Below are 21,343 nucleotides of genomic sequence, written 5' to 3' on the forward strand. Positions count from 1 at the left end.
CAGATGAATGATGATGAACAATTAAACTAGGCTGCTGGACTGACTGCCGGTATCAGTGGTTCATTTCAATTCCAGCACCTGGAGAATAAACCTGTGCATCCAGGTATCATTTTCACCTATCCACACATCACTAATCGCTTTTTCATTCTTTGCTGCAGCTACTAAACATTTATATCCCTGATAATTTTTTTAATGGTTCATGTAACATACAAGTCAAACAGGCACATTGAGCCCCTGCCCCCCACCAAGTTCATCCTATTACAAAAACTCTGAAAGTTCCCTCAACTCAAACCGTTTTATAGACTATTTCGTGATCTTTAATCTAAAATGGAGATGCTTTCTATATAAAATGCAATGATGGACAAAAGACAACCAAGTACAATTTTTTTAATAAAGATAAAATTACAAAAAAGGTAAAATCAGCTCAGGAAAGGCAAATTACTTTAATAGATCAGTTTAGACATTTAACATAATAACTCACATCCATTTTAAATACTATTACATAAAGCATGGTGAAGAAAGGAATTTCTGCTTCATAATTAGAAAACTCACAATACAACTTGCCAGAAACCAAAACAAAGCCGTTTGAAAATAAATACGGTCCATGCCAAATAGTACAAAATGAAATCAGCAGTCTCTCTCAATATGAAAACTTTTCTTCTTTTAGTATTTTCGCATTCTAGCATTATGTTCTGTAATTGGTGTGAGGCTATCTTTAAATTCAAGGATTGCTGAGCTGTTCCGATTTTGCTCTGTTCAAAAGGCAAAAATATGAACTGTTAAGTCATTTCATTTTGAGAGCATCTTTTAGATTAACTGCTGTAAAGATGTAATTGTAGCTACCACTGTCACACATCTTAAATTATTTAGCAACTCCTTACACTAATTTACAGCCTCTATATAGAGAATAGATAGCATTTGTACAATTAGCATCTAGAAATTAGTGAGTGGTCTCCAAAGAAGCAGCAAGTTATGTATTAAATTAATTCGGGTTTACCCTTTGGTGTCTGTCTTTTCACCACTGCTGTCCTTCGATTTATCCTCCTCTTTTACATCTAAAAATAATTAGGGGGGATAAAAGATCAGGTTTGAACTGTATGAAGACTCAAAGTAGTCAAGAATTTTAAGACTTACATAAATATAACCAAGCACAAGCTGTTGATCCCTACATTATATTTTGATTAATAAAATGTAAATAAGAGAATTTAGAGTGATGGTACCAGCTATCCGGAACTCTATTCCTCCATATCATACAAATTAAAAACCTTAGTATTTGAAAACACAGGGGCAATAAGTTTGGTATTTAGAATAATTTTTACTGGAAAAACTGTTTTCAGTAGGAAGAGTTCTAGCTAAAAACCTAAAGTAGATGTGTGTGATTAACTTAATTCTTTTTCCACTCTGACTGCAGAAGACTTAACTCCTTGTACTAGTATACAAGTACAGGGAGCCTACCCCTCTGCTAATCAGGACACCCTTTAAACCAGAGGTTCTCAACATTTTTATATTGCAGACAGGCAAACTATCTAATTTACATACTTACATTTATTTAAATTTAATTCTATATAAGCAGGACTGTGAGGATCAGATTGGGCTTGGTTGGATCTAGCTGGGGCTGCCAGGGAAGAAGGGGCTCTACTGTCTTTCCTAGGACAAAGCAGCAGAGCCAACCTCTTTTCCGTTCACTTCCCCACTTGCATCCCCCAGCTCCCAGCCACGGGCAGGACTGTGCCCAGTGTGGGTACACAGGCAGCACCTTGCTGGGCACAGCCACAGTGGTGAGAACTGGACAGGGGGCACAGAGCCAGCTGCCTCCCTCCCAGGGCTGCCCTGCCACCCAGCTTTAACTCCGCACGTGCCTGCTGGTGGCTGGCGGTCGGGAATCACCGCTTTAAATGAACTCCCACTCAGCTGGTAGAAATGGTAGGGCGACAACAGTATTCAGGTATCTACCTGCTTTTTTATCTTCTGTCTCTTTCTTGTCGTCTTCTATTCTGGCTTTCTTTGCTCCTTTCTTATGATCTGCAACATTTCGTCGTCCACCCTCCCCTTCATCTTCAGAATCAGAAAATTCTTCATCACAGGCTATCCGCTTATCAGAAGCTCGAACTAGGGTTCAAATGTTAAAAGATTAACACCTGTAATCATCAGGATGGTTCACCTACAATATGTCTAAGAGGAAAAACCACAAAACTGGTTTTAAGCAACCACAGAAAAGAACAAAATGGTAAACAAAATGAGATAGTTTTCTAAAAGAGGTGGAAGAAAACTGTTCTACAAATATGGGGATACCCTTGGGTTCTCTTTTAACACAAATTAACACGAAAAGTTTACAAAGAGAAACTCAAAACCATTTGGCATTGCTAAGCAAGTACTGAAAAAATTTGGAAGTGACAGTTTGGAAGTTACAATTATAAGAGTTCAGCAAGAGAAAGGTGCTAGAAGCAGCTGTGGAATTACCACAACTAGCATAATGGAAGATTAAATGAACAGTCCTCTCTTATCTGTATGCTCCATTCAACTTAGAAAAACAAAAACTATTGTTGTGACTTAAGAGTGCTCTAACACTTCTCAGGAAGACTGATCAAAAATAAAATGTCCCAGATGTAGAATGCTGAAAAAGTAAATCTTGTTTTGTTGCAAGAACTATATTGATTCACTTTAAAAAGTGTTGTTTCTGGAGGGACAAACCTTCAAACAATGCCTGTGGTAGTGCTGGGGAGACTTCTGTGGCCAAATATTCCAGCCTACCTAACTCAGCTTGATGCCCAAGGCAGAAGGGTGCCTCCTCCAGGCTTCTGATCCTCGATCCAACCAGATGCCAGGACAGATTCCAAAATAAATTAAAGCAACCTTCTGGTGGTTGAAACTTTGGTTAAAGGACCTTTAATGAGCATAAGCGCATTTAAATGCTCAAGAGCTTCTCCAGGTGATGGGGTACCCTATTCTCATCATGCCCCCCTATGTAGGAATAAAAAGGATGTCTACAAGGGCTTCTCTGCTGTCTTTACACCCTGGGAGCAGCAAAAGCCAGCCAAAACAGGAGTGAGGATCTGGACAAGCACATTTAAAGAGGCTTTACTCTGAAAGCATATCCCATTATGACTAAAGGTAACATTTCCTACTAGAAATGCGTTTGTCTGGGTCCTCTCCATCCTCATCTCCACTATCTTCATGAACAGCATCCTCAGGAATGGCCTGCATCTGTACCCCAGGTGCATGAGGTAGCATACGTAAGTTCTCAAATAAACGCTGTCTGCAAGTGAAACAACATATAGAAAAAGTCATTCTAATATACAGAGTTGTAGTTTTTCCTGCAGATTCTTGACATTTTGATTTGAAAGTAAATTAGTATGTGAATTAAGCTTTATAACCGTTTTACAAGTATACGTTTTCTTATTTTTCTTTTAACTTTCTGATTGTTAAAAAGAAAATCAAGCTTTTTCTTTGTAGAGCCAGGAGCACAATTTTTCCTGTATTAGAGGATGGTCAGAGAAGTTGTAAATACAAACCACTAGCTAACTGCAACACACAACCAGAAAGTTTCTTAGCACTTGAAAATACAACAAAGAATACATTCAGAAGTAAATGCTACATCATGAGTCAGCATTTTAACCACCTCCCAGATGGACTGGAGGTAAGAAAAGCTCTCATGTCTAGAGTTACTAATTGGTTCAGAAAAGCTAGCTTTCGAAAGGGAAAATGAATGCTTATTAATTTCATATTCTGAAGGGAAACAGTGTGTACAATCGTTGCTGAATTTCAACAAGGTATATTAATGATACTTAAATCCTTACACACAAAATCTGAATTCATAAATAAGCATTACAAAAAAAGGATATTTCTACAGTTCCATTAACATAAAATAATGTTTCCCAAGAATACAAATCTAATAAGTCCTTTACACATAACTCAAGGCCCTTTAAAGACACTTAAGTTCTCAATTCTCTAAAGAGAAGGGGACTAGGGATTTTAAATTACAAATACATTTTAAGACAAAAATGGATCATTTTAAAGAAGTTCTCTCTCAATGAGAAAGCAGATTTTCTACATTCCCTCTGTTAGAGTAAACGTCACATCTGAGGAAGAATATCTTGCATTTAAAAGCTTGTCTAACTTTATCCCAACTACATAGTTGGGTCCAATAAAAGGGATCACCCTAAGAAATCCTTGCCCCTCTCACAATTTCTGGACCATTACAACCACAACATCACTCTTACACCATCACATCTTCATAAAAGCAGTTCTTTACTTTAGTCGAAAGTGTTGCATCAGGAAGAGAGCTCTGACTTCAAGTCAGTTGATAAAGCCCTCCCCAGTGATAAAGCCTTCTCCTGCCTGCATTTGCATTCACTCCATTTGCAGAAAATCCTAGCCTTCTGCCACTTTGTAGCACAATCAGGTGGACAATTTGAAGTCTGCACGAGAATATCTACAACTCTCATAATGGAGTCCAACTCAATTGGATCCGTCTGAGAGGAGACTTAAAAAAAGGAGCGCTTAAGTCAGCGATTCTCAACCAGAGTGCCAGTGCATCCTGGAGTACCCCGAGATTTTCTGAAGGGTGCCGTGAGGTGAGAAGAGCCATAAGTGCAAGCTCAGGTTTGCCCCTGCCTGGCTGCTGCCCTGCACTTACTACCTAACCTTTCTGTAAGGAGGTAGCACAGCAATAAAAAAAATTTTTGAAAAAGGGGAGCTGCTTAATTCACAAAAGTTATGTAAGGGTGCCTCAAGTCTAAAAGGTTTAGGTGTTGGCCCATAAAGATCCTAGGCACCAAAGAAACGCTTACCAATTATCTTTTATTTTGAAAGGTTTACTATTTTATATTTCAATCCACTTTTAAGAAATTCTCAAACAGATGTGAAGTAGAATTATATAACCTGCAGAATAGCCAGATCAATATACACTGTTTACTCAAAATCCCCCTCAAAGTAATATCAAATACTGAGATATTCTTGTCTTTGACAGCCAACTTGTGCCAAAGACCATGCTCTCTCATGAATGAAGTAGCATACTGTCTCAACATTGTGTTATCCTGGTTTGTCATGGGGAAAAAAATTAATACCGCTGATGCTCACTTTTTAAAAACAGAATCCTAAAAAACAGGCTTTAAATAAAAGCAGGCTAAGGCTATGTTTTATTACATTAATAGCTCCACATGATGATTTAGGGAAGTTGCCCGACACTAGGAACTTTAAATGTGTCTTCATTTTAACAGACTGCTCAGTACCTTTTACTTTTATATTCAGATAGGGAAACAACAGAAGGCTAACAATGGAGTAATGAATCAAAGTTTAACAAAGAACAAATTAAGAATCCCAGGGCAAATCAGTTTGAGCCATGAAGTGGTAAACTAAGCAAGTTGGCAGCAATAGGCAGGAATTCTGACCACTTTATATGGGTAAACAGGGTGCCATTTGACAAATGGAACAGGAGGTTATAAAAGAATGGGTCTCTGTCTGGCCATTTTGGAGAGACAAAAAGAAAACTAGTTATGGAGACAGATAGAGTCACTCCACATTTTGGAGGAGAAACCGTATTCATTCATTTACTCTTATTTTGTTCGAATCTGTTTATTCCTGGTACCCTAGACTGGGAATATAAAGAAAGGAATAGTTAGCTATCAAGGTAGCATCTGTCTGTCTTGAGACAACAGAATTAGGAACTGTTCAAAGTGTATGTCAGTTTGCTTTAAGTATCACATGTGCCAGCCAAAATATGCCCTAAGCCAGAGGTTGGCAACCCCTGGCATACATGCCAAGCATAGTACTTGAGGCCATTTTGCTTGGCAAGCCGCAGCCAGCCCCGGCTCCAGGAAGCTGCTGCCAGCAAGAGCCAGGGCTGCTCCAAGCAGGGCTTGCAGCTGCCTGCTGGGAGCAGACTGGGACCCTGGCTGGCAGCAGCTCCCCAGAGCTGGGGCAGCTGCAGCTGGGAGGCTCCAAACAGCTGTGCTGGGCTCCAGCACCAGCTTCACACTGGCATGAGCAGGTGCTCCTTGGAGCGGGCAGTGGGGGCAGGGCCTGAGGCAGCACAGCCCCAGTCTCTCCCCCGCTCCCGGAGGTGATGAGCCCAGCGCAGCTGTTTGTAGCCAGCTTGCTGCTGAAGTTGCCCAGAGCCCAGGCTCCAGCAGCTACCCAGAGCTGGGACAGCTGCTGGCAGCCACAGAGCCTGGGCTGGGGGGCAGGGGCAGTAGGGCTGGGGGGCAGGGGCTTTGGGTGGGAGGCAAGGGGCACAAGCCGGGCATCCTGCCAGGTATCCTTTGCCCTCATTTTGTTTTTCTGCCACGCCAGCACGCCGGCACCTTCCAAGGTAGGCATTATGGTGTTTTTTGGCACTCCTGCCAAAAAACGTTGCCTACCCCTGCCTTAAGCCTTGAGACTCTTCAATGTTTGAACTCTGGGAAGAGTTGTGTATTTACCTACTGGGGAGTTAGAGAAGTAAGGAGTCAGCAGGGAAGCCCATGCTCCACTCCCTGGGTCCTTTCCTGCTCTGTGGCAGCCAGCCAATTTAAAGCAACAGCCACAAAAGGCGTGGTGCGAGTTTGTGTTCAATAACTACACAATAATTAGTTCTTTCTTCAAGGGTCCAGACTTACACAGATTAGAGCAGGAAGCAAAGTAACTTTTTATAGTGGAACAGTAATCAACTATTACATATCTTGTAACAGCATGCGTGGTTTCAAATACGTTTCCTAGTAATGGATGCTGCAGATGCAGTGAGTAACATCTGCAGACTTCTTTTACGGTAGAGGAAAAAAAAAAATATAAAGCAGAACTTTATATTGTACTTTATCATCTCCACCTAACTGAAAACAGCATGTATATAGAAAGCTATTTTTACATGCACTTTACACGATTCAAGATAGGGAAGAATTACTTACTTGATCTTCTCCATATATTCTGGTGTATTCTGGTTAGTCATATTTGATGGACTAATATGTAACTTGAAGTCTGGTCCAAAATACTCAAAGTAGTCATTGTATGGCAACTCTATTAAAAAGAAAAAAAAAAAGATACTTCAGCTACTTGAGCAGCTTTTCTGTACAACTCACAGGTTCATGAAAGATTTTAAAAAGTGCCACTGCCAAACATTTGACACATACACAAAATATAAGGCTTGTAGTATTGACATAACACTGAAAATGAAATATGAACTTTTTAGACATAAAATGGAGAACAGAGAAATACTGTAGCTGAGGCAATGTTAAGACAATCAGTCAAACTTTCTACAACTCCCATCATTAGATGAGAAGACAAAATACTGATGACTGCTTATAGATTACAAACCACGATAGAACAAGATGTGCAGGTGGAGGAACGACACTATGTTCAGGATAATAAATAGTACCACCAAAAAAAAAAATCTTATCTGAAAGGCAAACTACCACAGAATCCCTGAGGGGTAGAAAATCTGCACTTTAATAAAGAAAATACTAGGATTGTGCTATTAACCACCTGATCAAGAAGGTGAAGGTGATTATAAAATGCTCAGGGAGATTAGAGAAGGTGCTAAAATGAGACAAGCAGCAATAACAGGAGACTTCAACTACCCTCACAGACTAGGTAAACACCTCATTAGGGAGAGATATGGAGACAAAATATTTCAATGTGATAAGCAACTGCTTTCTACAACAACTCATCTTGGAACCCACAAGAGGAGAAGCAATTCTAAACCAATCCTAAGTAACACACAGGACTTGGTTCAAGACATATCTGTTGGTCAGCCACGCTATAATACTGACCAAAACATAACTGCATTCAATGTTCTAGAGAGAGGGACCAAAAACTACAGCGAGCCAACTTCAGGAAGGAAAATTAGTTAACAGTCTAAAGAAATATCAAAAAGGGTACCATGTGGTCCAACAAAACTCAGGCATGTTTTAATAGTAGAGTTAAGGAGGCCATTCAAGGCAAAAAGGCAGCCTTCAAAAAAGGAAGGCAGGCATGTCCCAAATGAGGAAAACAGGAAAGCTCACAAATTTTAGCAGGTCAAGCATGGAAGTGAAATAAAAAGGCCAAAAAGAATGAGAAACAACTAAACAACTAGCAAAAAAATGCTACAATTAATCATAAAAACTTTAAAATACATCACAAGCAGGAAGCCAGCTAAAAAACTGGTGGGACCATTTGATGAATGGGGATAAGGTCACAGTAGGGAGGCTGAACAAATTCTTTGTTTCAGTGTTTGCTACAGAAGATAACTGGAGGAATTCCCTTGCCAGAGCAATTCTTTCTAACAGATAGGTCTGAAGAGTTAGATCACACTGAAGTGACAACAGAAGAACTGATAAACTAAATATTAATAAGGCCCCAGGAGTGGATGGTATTCACCAAAGAGTTCTGAAGGAACTCAAAAAGTGAGAGTGCACAACTACTGGCAGTGGCATCAATATGTAACCTATACAACCTACAAGTGGCTTCTGTACCAGAGGCCTGGTGGGTTGCCAACATAATTCCCATCTATAAAAAGGGCTCCAGAAGTGATCCTGGAAACCAGTCCAGTGAGTCTCATTTCCATCCCTGGCAAGTTGGTAGAATCTATAGTGAAGAATAAAATCAGTAGTTACATGGACAAATAGGATCTGCTGAGGAAGAGTCAGCATGGTTTTTAAAATCCTGCCTCACCAATCAGCTGGAGTTAACAAGCATGTGAATAATGAGAATCCACTTGACACAATAAGTTTGGAATTTCAAAAACTTTTGACAGTGTTCCTCACCAAAAAACTGGATTGCCATAGAATTGGTGATAAGGTATTTTCATGGACTGAAAGCTGTTAAAAGATAAGCAGCAAGGGGTAGGGCAGCAAAATATATGGTCACTTTTCAGGACCGGGGGGGGTGTCAAGAGTGGGGTCCAAATTTTGTCCAACATTTTCAACAATAATTTGGAAATGGGGATGCATAGTAAAATCTCAAAATTTGCAGAGGATACCAAGGTATCCCAGTAAAGTCCTAAGTTGATGGAGAGGAAAGAAAGCTCTGACCAAGTTAAGCAAGTGGGCAAAAAATGACAAATGAACTTCAAATGTTGACAAGTGCAAGGTAATGTGCACCAAGTACACCTTAACTGGTGCACAACCTGAACTATACATACATGAAGTTGTGTTCCTTTATGCCTTCAAATGCTTGCAAAATCAAAAAAGAAAGCATAGAGAAGAAGAGTGAATACAAAAGTCTGAAGTTTCTAAGGAGAGAGAGCCAGGATTTGTTTGCAGCAATAATTAAGTTTAGAGTACTAGCACTGAAGTCGAAGAGCAGTAATGAAAACCTAGGACAAAGTGTGTAGTAAGCAGAATTTTGAAATTGGTAAAGCCTTCCAAAACTAAATTGGAAAGAGCAAACAACCAAGCCAACAAGTGATTGATGTTTTACTGCAAGTCCTTTCAAAAGCGATCAGAAAGATATCATGCTGCTTTGAACATATGACACCCTAAACCTTCTGGCTCCCAATTTGAGAAAAGTATAAAAGATCAAAGACATGTCTATGGTGCATGTAAGAGAATCTTTTTTTAAAGCAAAACAGAATAAAAACACTGAATTTAAGATTCATGCCTTTTTAGAACTTTTCTGTTCTAAAAAGTAAGTTTTATATTCAAACGAATACAGCATTAGCTCACAATTCAAGATTACAGAAATTTCTGGAGCATTGCTGGTAGGGTTTTAGTACTATGATTAATCACCATAGTACAAGTGCCTAAAACAGTAGCAACGCTGTAGACAAGAAGTGGACCCAAGGTAAAAGTAGCAAAGTAGACGTTTTTAGGGAGGCTTTTTTAGGTCAAAAAATTATATTATATTTCCAAAAGCAAAAAGCAGCACATTTATTGCAGCCAAGGTCAAAATGATTAAACAAAGCAGCACAGTATCTTGAGATGCTAGATTCTAGGCACTGGAAAAACATCTGCTTAACAGAATTGGAATACTGCTGTTTTAAAATCTAATTTATTGCTACCCATTTCAACCTGAACTGGATAAATATTAAGAAAGTTAGTTTGATTCCAAAAACAATACAACAGAAGAAAAGTGAAGCATTATCAAGATATCTGAAAAAGAAGAATACTTTTCAGAATCAATGTTTACCATTGGGAATTTCACAATCTAAGGCAACTGCAGTTTCATACGTCCAACATCGAGCAACATTACGAATAGTGTAGCCACCTCCTCCTAGCATCAGCAATGGCAAGTTAAATGTCTTTACAACTTCCACACATTTAGCATGACCTGTCAAAAAAAACACAAAAAAATGTAAATCATGCAACTGGAACAGGAAAAATTTAGCTGCTTATTAATAAGCTACATGCATCTAATAAAAGTGGTAAAATTGAACCTTAGCAGAACAATATTTAGCTCTTCGCTGAACTAAGCATAGCTGAAGCAAAGATGATGTTAAGCCTGGCAACAGCAAAACAGACCAAATACAGGCCCAGTATTTCTACCTTAGCTCTTCTTTCAGACTCCTTAAGCCATCCTCCTAATTTGCATCACTAGCCTTGAAACTTAGTTTTGTTATTTCCATGTTTTTTGAGAAGACATAAGGCAGATTTTCAGCTCAGCACGAAGAGGGAAGGGATCAAAGGACAAGGCTGCAATTCTATGAGCCTTCCTAGTTCTGTACTGGTCCTAACATATACTATAGTAACTTAAGGTATACTCTAGGGCTCAGTTGAGACTAAGGAATCCACATCTAGAGGGATCTAGACATAGGCATAGTGCAAAGTGGTCCAGCCTCTAGTTATTTCAAACTCACAGCACATTTTGAAGACAGTGTTGAGGCTAAGGCAATGGTGTCCTATCATTTGACTCCACAGGCTGAATGAGTGGTGCAGGGCAGGTACACGTGCTAGACAGGTCCCCACCACCCTACCCTCAGCCCTTAATGTGCCAGGGTAAATCTGAAGCACAAGACATTTAATCTGGCCCACAGGGCTTGTAAGTTTTGTGGTGGGGTAGCACTGGCAGTGTTAATTGCCACCCCTCCTTGGGTCAACCAAATTTCTGGACCCTTGGGGATCTCCAGGGGCTGAATCACATACCACCACAGATCAAATCTGTGTATCTGAAGCTCCATTTTCAGTTGCTGGCTTTGCTAAAAAACTTCATGCATTACCTTAAATAAGTGGTTTGGGTGGGACTTAACAAAACTGGGAACATGACTGCTCTTTGCAGCCACAAAGACATATTTCTAGTAGTACTATCCTGTTATTATAGAGCATTTTTCATCACATATCTCAAACTGCTTTACAAAGCAGAACAGCATCATTTCCATTTTATATATGGGAAAAGTAAGGTATGCAGATGTAAAGCAACTTTCTTAAACCCACCCAGCTGGTTAAATACCAAGTCAAATAACACAACACTGATTTCTCTAGTCTTAAAACAATGCTCTTACTTTAAGTCACATTGGTCGAGAAGATCGTTTATGAGGACCATTATGTTAAAGAAAATGTTAACTGAACTGTTAATTTTGCTAAGTGTATCACAGCACTTCTTAAAACAATGAAGTGCTGGTTTTAACTTTCCCACATTCTTTTTAAATTCGGAGAATTTAGCAAACTTTAGAAGTTACCTCCTCTCAATTTTGCTAGTACTAACATGGAAGCTTGCTTGTGGAAAAAAAGAATGAAACACTCACCCATAAAAATACAAAAACAAAAACAGTGGTGTTCTGGAAAATTTGACAAAATGACCAAACGTGGACATATACCTTAGCTTACTACTCTCTGTACTGCAACAATTCAAGGATACAGCTACCTTAATGTTCGGCATTGTATATAGAACCCTATCAAAGTGACTTGCTTTACTCCCTGTACATTAAATTCAGCCCAAGATTGCAACTATTACCCCACATTCTAAAACTTCAGGTGTCACAAATCATTATTCGATCATTTGGGAGGATGGAAACTCCTTTCCTCCCAAATAAAAGTTTAACTCCATGAATTAGGGTCATCATAACATTATCGTGAATCCTTGAGCATGTTCACAATTGCTTACCTTTAACAGTAAGATTAAAACATCCCAACCTATCACCAGACAAGGAATCTGCTCCACATTGCAATACCACAGCACTGGGCTGGTACATCTCCATCACCTTGGATATTATCTATAAACAGAAAAAATCCCAAGTCTTGAACTCAGCCACACAGCTACCAACCAACCATCTGGAGCACAATTTAGACAATACTCACTGGTTTGAATATCTGCCCGTATGATTCATCATCTATGCCATCCCTCATGGGAAAATTGACAGCATAGTACTTGCCTTTGCCTGCACCAATGTCCTACAAGTAAAATTGACAACTACGTTATTATAAAATAGACAATATTTCCCAGAACTACAGCAAACAGCACACCAACATAAGACTGCTATAGTGGTGTGTCCCCATTACTCAAGACCACAAAGCAAAAAAAAAGGCAGCTCACTTAATTTCCCATTTGTCCACAAGATCATTTTGAAATATGAAAACTAGGCCAACGGCTATTCATAGAAGAAAGTACAGACCTCCAATACATTTGATTTTTTAAATTTAAATATTTAAAGAGAAAAATATTACTATGAATCAGTTCAGTACACCAAAATCAATCAAAAACAAGAAAGATATTTGAGAAGAACAGGTGGACATGCATGTTTGTGATGCTACATAAAAGATCCAAGTTTAAGAGGTCCTTGAAAATCACAGGCCTCCCCATAATCTCCAGGTGAGGAACTTCTATGGAAAACAGATACTGTTGAATTAGAGAAAAGTTATTAAATAGAAACCATTTTTAGGCTTCCCCATAGAAGTGAAGGCTTTTAAAATAGGAAACTGTACTTGCATATTATCCTTAGGAAGAGGTAACCAGCCATATGGATTAGTAATTCCTCCTCCCTATATTGGCTGATGTATGAAGTAACAATGAAGCCCTTAAAAATAAACCACTCATGTAGAAATGTGCCATAACAATTAATTAAGTGACAAATGCATGCAACGAGAAAAAAAGATGCTTCTGTTTCCTCCCAAAAAACATAGGCTTTTAACAAAAAAAGGTACTAAGCTTATCAACCTATACAAGCAACCTACTGATAAATCTGAAAACACTAAGCTGCAAGAGGATTCTTGCCACTCAAGTGATGTTAAGTCATACAACTTTACTATAGTTGACCAATTATTATTTTGTGAATTCATAACTTTGACCCAGGTCCAAACATTATATTAACTGGAAAATAGTGTGTTGCTGTGCACAGACATTTTTTCAGGGGCAAATAGGGCATTTTTTCCAAATTTTTAAAATACGCAACTTGATTAGCAGTACAACAATAATTAATCACCTGTGGTGCCTCTCTCAAAGAACCATAACTGTAACGTGAATGCATGGAGTATTGGCTGTTTATGTGCTTTTTTTCTCCCCGCCCCCAGTATCTATTACTATACTATTAAAGATTTCCTAAAGTCTAAATTAAAGTTTATAAGCGATAACAGAATTGGAGACATCAGACATGCCAGTTCAAATTCTTGGCTCTTCCGGGGTAGAAGTCTCTCCCCACCCAGGCAAAAAAAAAAAGGGAAGGGTCCCTTCTTGACCCCAAAGTGGATTGAAGCCAAATGTTAAAACAAAAAATCCCATCCTTATTAAACAAACTTGCTTTTCAGTGACCACTACCCAAGACTGTCAAAAACTAAAATATGCCTAAGTAACATTTTCAGAAGCCTATACTAGTACAGGTTAAAATGCTAAAGAAACACCACAGCTAAAATTAGTGGCTACCACTGCATATCTGCATTGGTGCATCTAGCATCAGAAAATCTCTCACTTGGTTTATCCAGTTATGCTATGAAACAGGAAGGTCTATTCTGTTATTCTCCAAGTGGCACAGAAGGCCAAGCAGTTGCTGAAAACAACTATCTAATGGGTATGGAGCTGACGTGGCTGAAAGAAAGGAAAGCGTCTGACCAAGAACCAGCTGATGAGGGTTACTGAAGGAAGAAGCTATACCATATTTATCCAAATCTATAGACAACTCTGAATTTAAGAACGCTGCCCAATAAGTAGATTCTATACGTACATTATAAATTCATTATAATTTTTCACATGCATAATCTAATTGTTGGAGGGTCATCCTAACTGTGTCCCTCAACCACTGTGGTGGGGAAAGCAAAGGTGTGAGGGGTATGTGTGTGTGTGGGGGGGGGGGGGGGGAAGAAGGGGGGGGGTGGGGTGGGGTGGTGGGGGGGGGGGGGGGGGCGGGGAGGAGGAAGCAAGCAGCAAGGGAGAAGGCAGATGGCCTCACCCTTGTTTCTTACCTCCCAGGCCTGCACCCCCCCAGCTATTAACTGCTTGCCATTTTCCCACCCCTAGTACCTGTCCTCCCCCTTGCACTGATCTGGATGCTGGGAGAGACCCAAAGCCTCTCCTGATACTTCAGGGAGCAGCTGTGAAAGGGGCCGAACTCAGCCATGGATGGCAATCATAGTGCATTGGTTTCATCTTCCAGCACCTGCTCCTGGTCAGCAGAGAGCTGGAGGTGAAGGGAGCTGGGCAGGGAGCAGGCAATGGAGGAAGAAACGTGTGCCTCACCACCGCTGCCCCTTGTCAGGCTGGGCTCCTTCCATAGCTGATCCCTGCAGAGTGGAGCAGGAGCATCTCTGGGGCTTCCACTGCACCTGGATCAGCCTGGGATAATCACTGATCACCCCAGCTCCCAGCTGAAGCAGTCCCAGCAGTACTTGATTCTAGGACAAGGCTTCATTTTCTCCATGCTTAATACTAAAAAAGATCCCTACCTTAGAAGCCAGTAAATACTCTACTACTAAGGTGGCCTTGCTTGAATTTCAAGGAACACATCACAGCAATACTGGCCATGAATCAGACTTGCTATATGAAGACTAAGAGGAAATTTCAAATCTGAACTGAGCCCACAGACCACAAACAAAGACCGTTACAAGCTGTCCTGAGATGAGCATCTCTAACAGTACCTTGACTTAAAACATAAAACAGGGTTTTCATGCCTCTGTGCTCCATCAGTTTTACAAGCTTTTGAGAAATGAAGAACTTGGAGGTCTTTTCTCAGTGTTCTTCTGTAGCTATCCAGTCTAATAAGAAATTTTCATTCTACTTCATTGCAAAACACTACTACAAGCATTTTTATAACCACGTGAAATTGAAGTCTATCACAGGCAGCCAGGCATTTTTTTCTACTTGTCTTGTTTCAGCTACCTTAAAATTGAATTCCAGTATCTTCTGTATAGCCAAATAGGGAACTTCATGTTTTGTCACAGGGCTGGCTTTCAAAGTTTCAACTACCCAACCCTCCAGAAGAAATCTGAGTTTAAGCCAATTAAGTATCCAGGTTTAGTTGTTCAAAGCAACAGTACCATCTTGTGGCCACTCAAGTTAGCACACCAAATACAGTAATCTAATTTGAATCCAAAGTCATCTAGGAATGATTTTAGAAAATGCAGCAACGCTAGAAATGTATAACTGCCTTCAACCAGATTAAGATGGACATTTTGCTCATTATTGGCTTACCACTTAACACGTCCTTTCCTACAGTATTCTGTGAATCATCAACCTCTTCTCAGCTCCATACTGAGAAAACTGGAGATACTGTATCAAATACAGACTTCCTGGAGGCAGTTTAAAGGCATCAAAAATAGTACTTTCCTTTCCTTCACATTATAGGCTTGTGTGTAGGTCTTCACATTTTTTTTTTTTTTTTTTTTTTTAACTATTAACTGTAATGCATGAGGATTAATGCATTAAACTTCTCAAAGTTGCTTATCTTGATTGTAATGTTACTAAATTAACCCATACTGGGGTATCAGTGATCTATTACAACTGATACTTTTCAGAGTAAGTGAATATTTGTTGTACAGTGCTCCAAACTATGAATGATTATGACAGTCAAAATTTACTGATAAATTAAGGTAATTGCAATCTCAGGACAGATGAAACATTTTGCAAGCAAGAACTATTTTTCTTGTTCTGTACATACGATTGAAAATGCAGAAGAGATCCCTACAACACAAATTCCCCCTCCAACTCCACCAAAGCCTGGGTGATCCAAGTTTAACATACTTGAAACTACTTAATTCTCTAATGATTTAATAGGGAGCTTCTTCATTTCTGTGTGATTTGAATCAAATTGCTTGAAACACCTCCACAGATTATTTCAATGAGTCCACAAACTTTTTCAGAGGGTATAAATTACAGATTGAGGCAAAAAAAAAAAAAAAAAATCTGCACATTACAGTGTATTTATTACCATCAAAAGGGGTAATTATGACCAAACATTAAAGCAGATATCTGCTAGGAAAAAAGGTGAAAAGATAATCTGAATAACACATTCATGTCTAACCTTACCCTTAAGTCCCCTGTGCCAGGAAAATATTCACCATACTTATGGAATGACACTGTCATAACACGATCTGTTGTATAAAATGCTTCTTCAACACCATCACCATGATGGATATCAATATCAATGTATAACACTCTTTGGTGGTATCTAGAAAAAAAAAAAATCACATTTCCCAAAAAGGGTAGAAAAGAAAGTGGCATCATGATTCATGTTAAGTCTGAACAGAAATATAGTACAAGAAATGAAATCTTAATTTTCTAATCAAGAAAAAGGATTATGAAGTTACTATACCCAACTAAAACAAGAAAAGACATAATTTAACACAATTACTGATCCTTAACAAAGATCAACTGATTCTATCTTTTAATACCCAAGCTCTCCCCGTTATCCCCAATATGTTCAAATGACACCCCTAATCTTTCTTATTCAGATCTACTAGAGCTCACCTATTATTTTCAGCATCAAGATCTGTTTTTGTTCATTCTGGCAACATTTTATTTCAGTTTCTTCAACAGCCTTTAAGGCTTGCTACTGTAAAGTTTACTCTGGTGTGAAAAACTCTTACAGAATACAAAGAACATCATGCCCATGCCAAAGGGCTGTATCAAAAGATAGTTCCTGTGAACTCCCAATTTTCACTTGCTTGTCCCATTTCCCAGTCTGCAAAATTTGCTAAAATAACCACATTTCTACTTCCAAGTCCATTTTATTTGTTAATGCATTAGAATAATATTCTGCTGGTATGTGCTAATGCATTTCATATCAGTTTATGACAGGGATTATATGGACACTTATCTGAAATGTTACAAAACACAAAGACCCAGAAGGCCCTCTGAAAATAATAGTCTGTCAACTTCAGGGAGCATCAATTTGCATACTGAAACAGAAAAATGAAGTCCTGGAAGCCATTCACTAAAGTTTTTTATAAAATGATATAGTACCCCAAGGTGTACTGTTTTTGGACATAATGTTTTCAAAAGAAGGAAAATACTTTTAAATAGAGCTTTGTAATTAGTACATGAAACAGAATAGAATTCTTAAAAGTAGTAAAGAGTCCTTTGCTCTTGGAATTTTCTTCTGCTTTGCTCATTTACATACACTGAAATTGGAGTCATTGACTATTTTATCTGGCTGAGTTGCAAAGTCATCTCTCTGATGCACTGAAGAATTTGGTAAAATGGGAGATACAATTCTGATATATTTTGCTCTTGGCTGCTGGTCTCTCTGACATTAGGACTCTTCCAATCTGCTTCTATTTGATATGGGACTAGAGTCATCAGAGTTAATGAAACAGACAATTACGTATCACTGGTGGTGATGGTCGTAGTGGAGAAGTCAACTTTACTTACACAAACAGGTCACTTATCTGTGGTTGATTATATTACATGCAGTGCTCTAGGATTGTTCTCACATTTTCTCTGAGAGTCTTTACCCACAAAAGTGGCACCAAACTTGAAACTGAAGAGAAAGCAGACAAGCGTGTACCAAGGAACAGAAGGCTTGATGAAGTGTTGGGATACTGCTGTCATACTTCCTCAACAAATTCCCAATGAAAATAATGAAAGCAGGTAGGCAGAGAACTTTATGGTCACACTTTAGACTTCTTTTTTAAAATTAATTTCTTTAAACTGGTCAATTTGAAATTGAAAGGTAGATTCCCTTTAGGAGGACTGGCAGGTATCCTTACAGTCTTTAACTGCCACATTTAGCCATGACTTGAATGTTTATCTTCCTTGCTTGTACATAGTTTAGCTAGAATTTCTGTAGTAATGCCAACCGGGGAAACATTTTTATTTATGTTGTACTGGTTCAACACATACTATGAAAATTGGCCACGAATAAGTTTAAATATATCACCAAGACATTGTAAGCACTGTACATATCCACAGCCACTTTATAACTTTTTAACCCCAAGTTTTCTGACATTTTTATGCAGTTTTAAAGTTATATTCCTACTCTTATGATAAACTTACTTCAGTAATTCAAGGATAGCAAGCACAATATCATTGACGTAACAGAAACCAGATGCCTCTGACTTCTTTGCGTGATGAAGTCCTCCAGCCCAATTAACAGCCATGTCAGTCTGTTGTCTATTTAATTTTACCGCCCCAGCTAAACAAACAAACAAACAGGAAAACCAGTTAAAATCTCAAAAAGTGTTAAAGAATAACTGATAATTCATTCTATTAAAGTTATTCCTTTATGACATCCAGAATAAACCTGCACTCCTACCTTTTAAGATTGCAAATCACACTAGGCATTCAATTCAAAACCACCCAACGGATTATATTTCACATATGATCATGCTGCCTAGGTTTTATATGCTACTGCCATATTAACATGGTCAAAACCTCAGTAATCTAAAAAGTACATTCATATACATAATGTACTTACCAACAGAGCCTCCTGTTGACAACTGGCAGAACTCAAACAGTCCATCAAACACAGGACAATCTTCTCCAACATTAACTGTTTAGGAAAAGTGCTGTTAGTTTTCAAGATCACAGTTGTAAGGCACAAAGCTATTACACACACATTTATTCCTCACAGAAATGCAAATTTGACTGGTGGTATTGTCAGCAAGTTCAAGTTCAATTAATATTTTATAAACACTTAAAAAAATGTTTAGGTATTCAATGGTTCAAAATTACATTGTACCAAAACCTGGCATTTACACAATCAACACACTTTTGAGAAACCAAATGAAACTATAGGTAGACAATTTCTATAAAGCTTCTCAAACTGTAGCCAAAACACAGGTGGTTTGTTTTTGTTCAGCTTTCCACGAGAGTTGACAGGCCTTGGTTCCAAAAGATTAAATATATGAGCAGCTGTAACAGTCTGGAAATCAGTCTAAGAATAAAGGTCCAGAATGTCTGCAGAAACTTGTACAAAATGGAGTATCCTGTAATAAGTACCTGAAGTTGGCTTTGAAATGGCTGTGTACTTATCTGAACTTAGTTTAAGCAAAACTCATTAAATACACAACTCTGTCAGTGTTGTGGTATTAGCAGTCTACAAACTGACTGGCACTGTCAATTTTAACCCTTGGACTGCTGCTTCCTCTTCAGTTTCTAATACTAATCATTAAACAGAGTACAACTAACTGCATTATAAAGTAGATGGTGGGGGCTGAAAGATGCTATACTTTTCCCTTTAACTGAAGTGCAGATAACAGATCGTTTATTACAAAAATCTGGAACTGGTATTGTTATGCAGTTAAGTGAACTAGGAATGTACATGCACGTAAATGCAGAATACTGAATTTATTTATAACACCAATTAAAGTGAAAGATTCTAAATAGCTTTCTAAGCTGCAATTCAAGATGCTAGGTTCTAAAGTGTTAAGTTGCCTGATAAAAGGGAGAAGAACAAATAATTGCTAAGTCCTTTAAGATGCCCCCCTCTTTCTATTCGCTAGCTTCAAACCTCTGTCTATCTAAACTTCTTTCAACTAAAAGATTTTACTACTTCTTTCCTTGTGATGTGTTCCAAGCCACACAAAGGCCTTAAGTTGCTGTCTTATTAGCAACTCTGAAACTGACTGGGCTCTACCCATTTGAAGGCTGCTTTTAGGGGCAAGGCATTCTGAGAAACAAGGTAACAACCACTGCTAACTGCAAACAGCTGAGAGCAAACCTTTTCCAAAGAATTAGGAAAAATGTCTGTATCAGCTTAAAAAGTGCAAATGACTAGAACAGTAATACTCAACTACTTGACCCTGCCTGGCCAATCCCCCATTGTCCAGCACCTCTGCAAGGTGGTAAACAAACACTGCAATATACAAGTTAATTTTGGAAAATGAGTGCCACTCAATTCACAAAATGCATTAACTTTTACAGGTAATCAAGAAGTAAAAAAATTGGTGAATTGAATTTACCCACATGCAATGGGTCCTACATCACTTAGCTCCCATTTCAACCCAGAGGGATCTAGAACAAGAGCATACAAACACAGATTTATCCCAAAGCTAAGACTTACATCTTTGCATCTGCTTGCTATATTCAGACATATTGTCTGGTCTTATTGATCGAAGAAATTTGATGTACTCATCACTGTGGTACTTGGTCATTTCTTCAGCTGTAGCTTTATGAGGTCGCTGGTAACGAAAACAATTAAAATAAGTTTTATTCTAATAAACACCAGAAAGTGTGACAAATTCCATCTTTAACAAATTTATTCAAGTCACATACAACGTGTATTGTAACCGATCAACCTACAGCAATTATTAGCAGATACTGGGGGGGGGGGACCAAGGGAAAGAGGAAGGGCAGCAACTATCAATAAAAACACTCAAACTATTTTTAGTGCAATTGTCCATATATTTTGATCAGTATGAATAATGACAGCAGAACAATGAACAAAAAGTCAAATGTTATGAAGGGGGAAGAAGGGGTAGGCAGAGAATGGGACACCACAAATATATTATAGACCTAATTCTGCTTCATCTACAGATAGCAAGCTATGGCCCTGTATGTTACAAAGTTTAATTTCATTTTAATGCATCAGGAAAGAAAGAACAATAATGTAACCCAATGCAGGGATGAAGAAGTCAAAGTTGTATTAAGGCTGCAACAGTTTCAAAGTATTTCCATTTTTACTCGAGAAAAAATATTCAGATTTGCTGCTTCCTTTAAAAACAGTTTAATTACATTTAATGCCTATGCTTCTGTTTATACTCACATAAATTTCCATTTTTCTGTACAAGCCATAGTTTAGCAACAAGTTGTGGGTCATACGGATCCGATGAGGTTTCATGGGATGGCCCTGGCCATAATAATAGTTTCCAATATCACCTACAAATGGAAAGCAAGTGGACAATTACATTTTCCTGCTACTGTAGAATTACTTTTCATAGCATTCCCCTTTCTTTTAGGTTAACTCTTTGACCTGAGAACTTGCACAGGAAGAATGGATGCAAAAAGGTTAAGCTTTAAGAATTTCTACACGTAGATTTTGGAGTGGTTATTTGTGTTTGCAAGGTCTGACCAGATTAATGAATTAATTATA

General features: G+C 38.6%; 1 protein-coding gene and 1 long non-coding RNA gene across 3 annotated transcripts in view; one reads left to right on the forward strand and one right to left on the reverse strand.

Annotated features, from left to right (window-relative positions):
• Window positions 1-371: 371 nt before the first annotated feature.
• Window positions 372-21,343, reverse strand: part of HDAC2 (histone deacetylase 2) — a 36,116-nt gene continuing 15,144 nt past the window's right edge. For both annotated transcript variants that reach the window (XM_019537936.1, XM_019537935.1), the window contains exons 2-14: window positions 21,017-21,129; window positions 20,315-20,432; window positions 18,728-18,802; window positions 18,307-18,445; window positions 16,339-16,480; window positions 12,186-12,278; window positions 11,992-12,100; window positions 10,081-10,221; window positions 6,882-6,990; window positions 3,126-3,256; window positions 1,954-2,109; window positions 998-1,055; window positions 372-752 (exon numbers count right to left, since the gene is read on the reverse strand). In XM_019537936.1, the coding sequence (XP_019393481.1) occupies window positions 722-752; window positions 998-1,055; window positions 1,954-2,109; window positions 3,126-3,256; window positions 6,882-6,990; window positions 10,081-10,221; window positions 11,992-12,100; window positions 12,186-12,278; window positions 16,339-16,480; window positions 18,307-18,445; window positions 18,728-18,802; window positions 20,315-20,432; window positions 21,017-21,129 (1,415 nt within the window). In that variant the 3' untranslated portion in view covers window positions 372-721. The remainder of the gene's footprint in view (window positions 753-997; window positions 1,056-1,953; window positions 2,110-3,125; window positions 3,257-6,881; window positions 6,991-10,080; window positions 10,222-11,991; window positions 12,101-12,185; window positions 12,279-16,338; window positions 16,481-18,306; window positions 18,446-18,727; window positions 18,803-20,314; window positions 20,433-21,016; window positions 21,130-21,343) is intronic.
• LOC109311952 lies at window positions 16,828-18,300 on the forward strand. The gene is made up of 3 exons (XR_002101668.1): window positions 16,828-16,953; window positions 17,378-17,379; window positions 17,628-18,300. It is a non-coding gene; the product is annotated as an uncharacterized LOC109311952 (long non-coding RNA).

This window comes from Crocodylus porosus, unplaced genomic scaffold (genome assembly GCF_001723895.1).
Source record: "Crocodylus porosus isolate Cpor-Errol unplaced genomic scaffold, CroPor_comp1, whole genome shotgun sequence".
Lineage (NCBI taxonomy): Eukaryota > Metazoa > Chordata > Crocodylia > Crocodylidae > Crocodylus > Crocodylus porosus.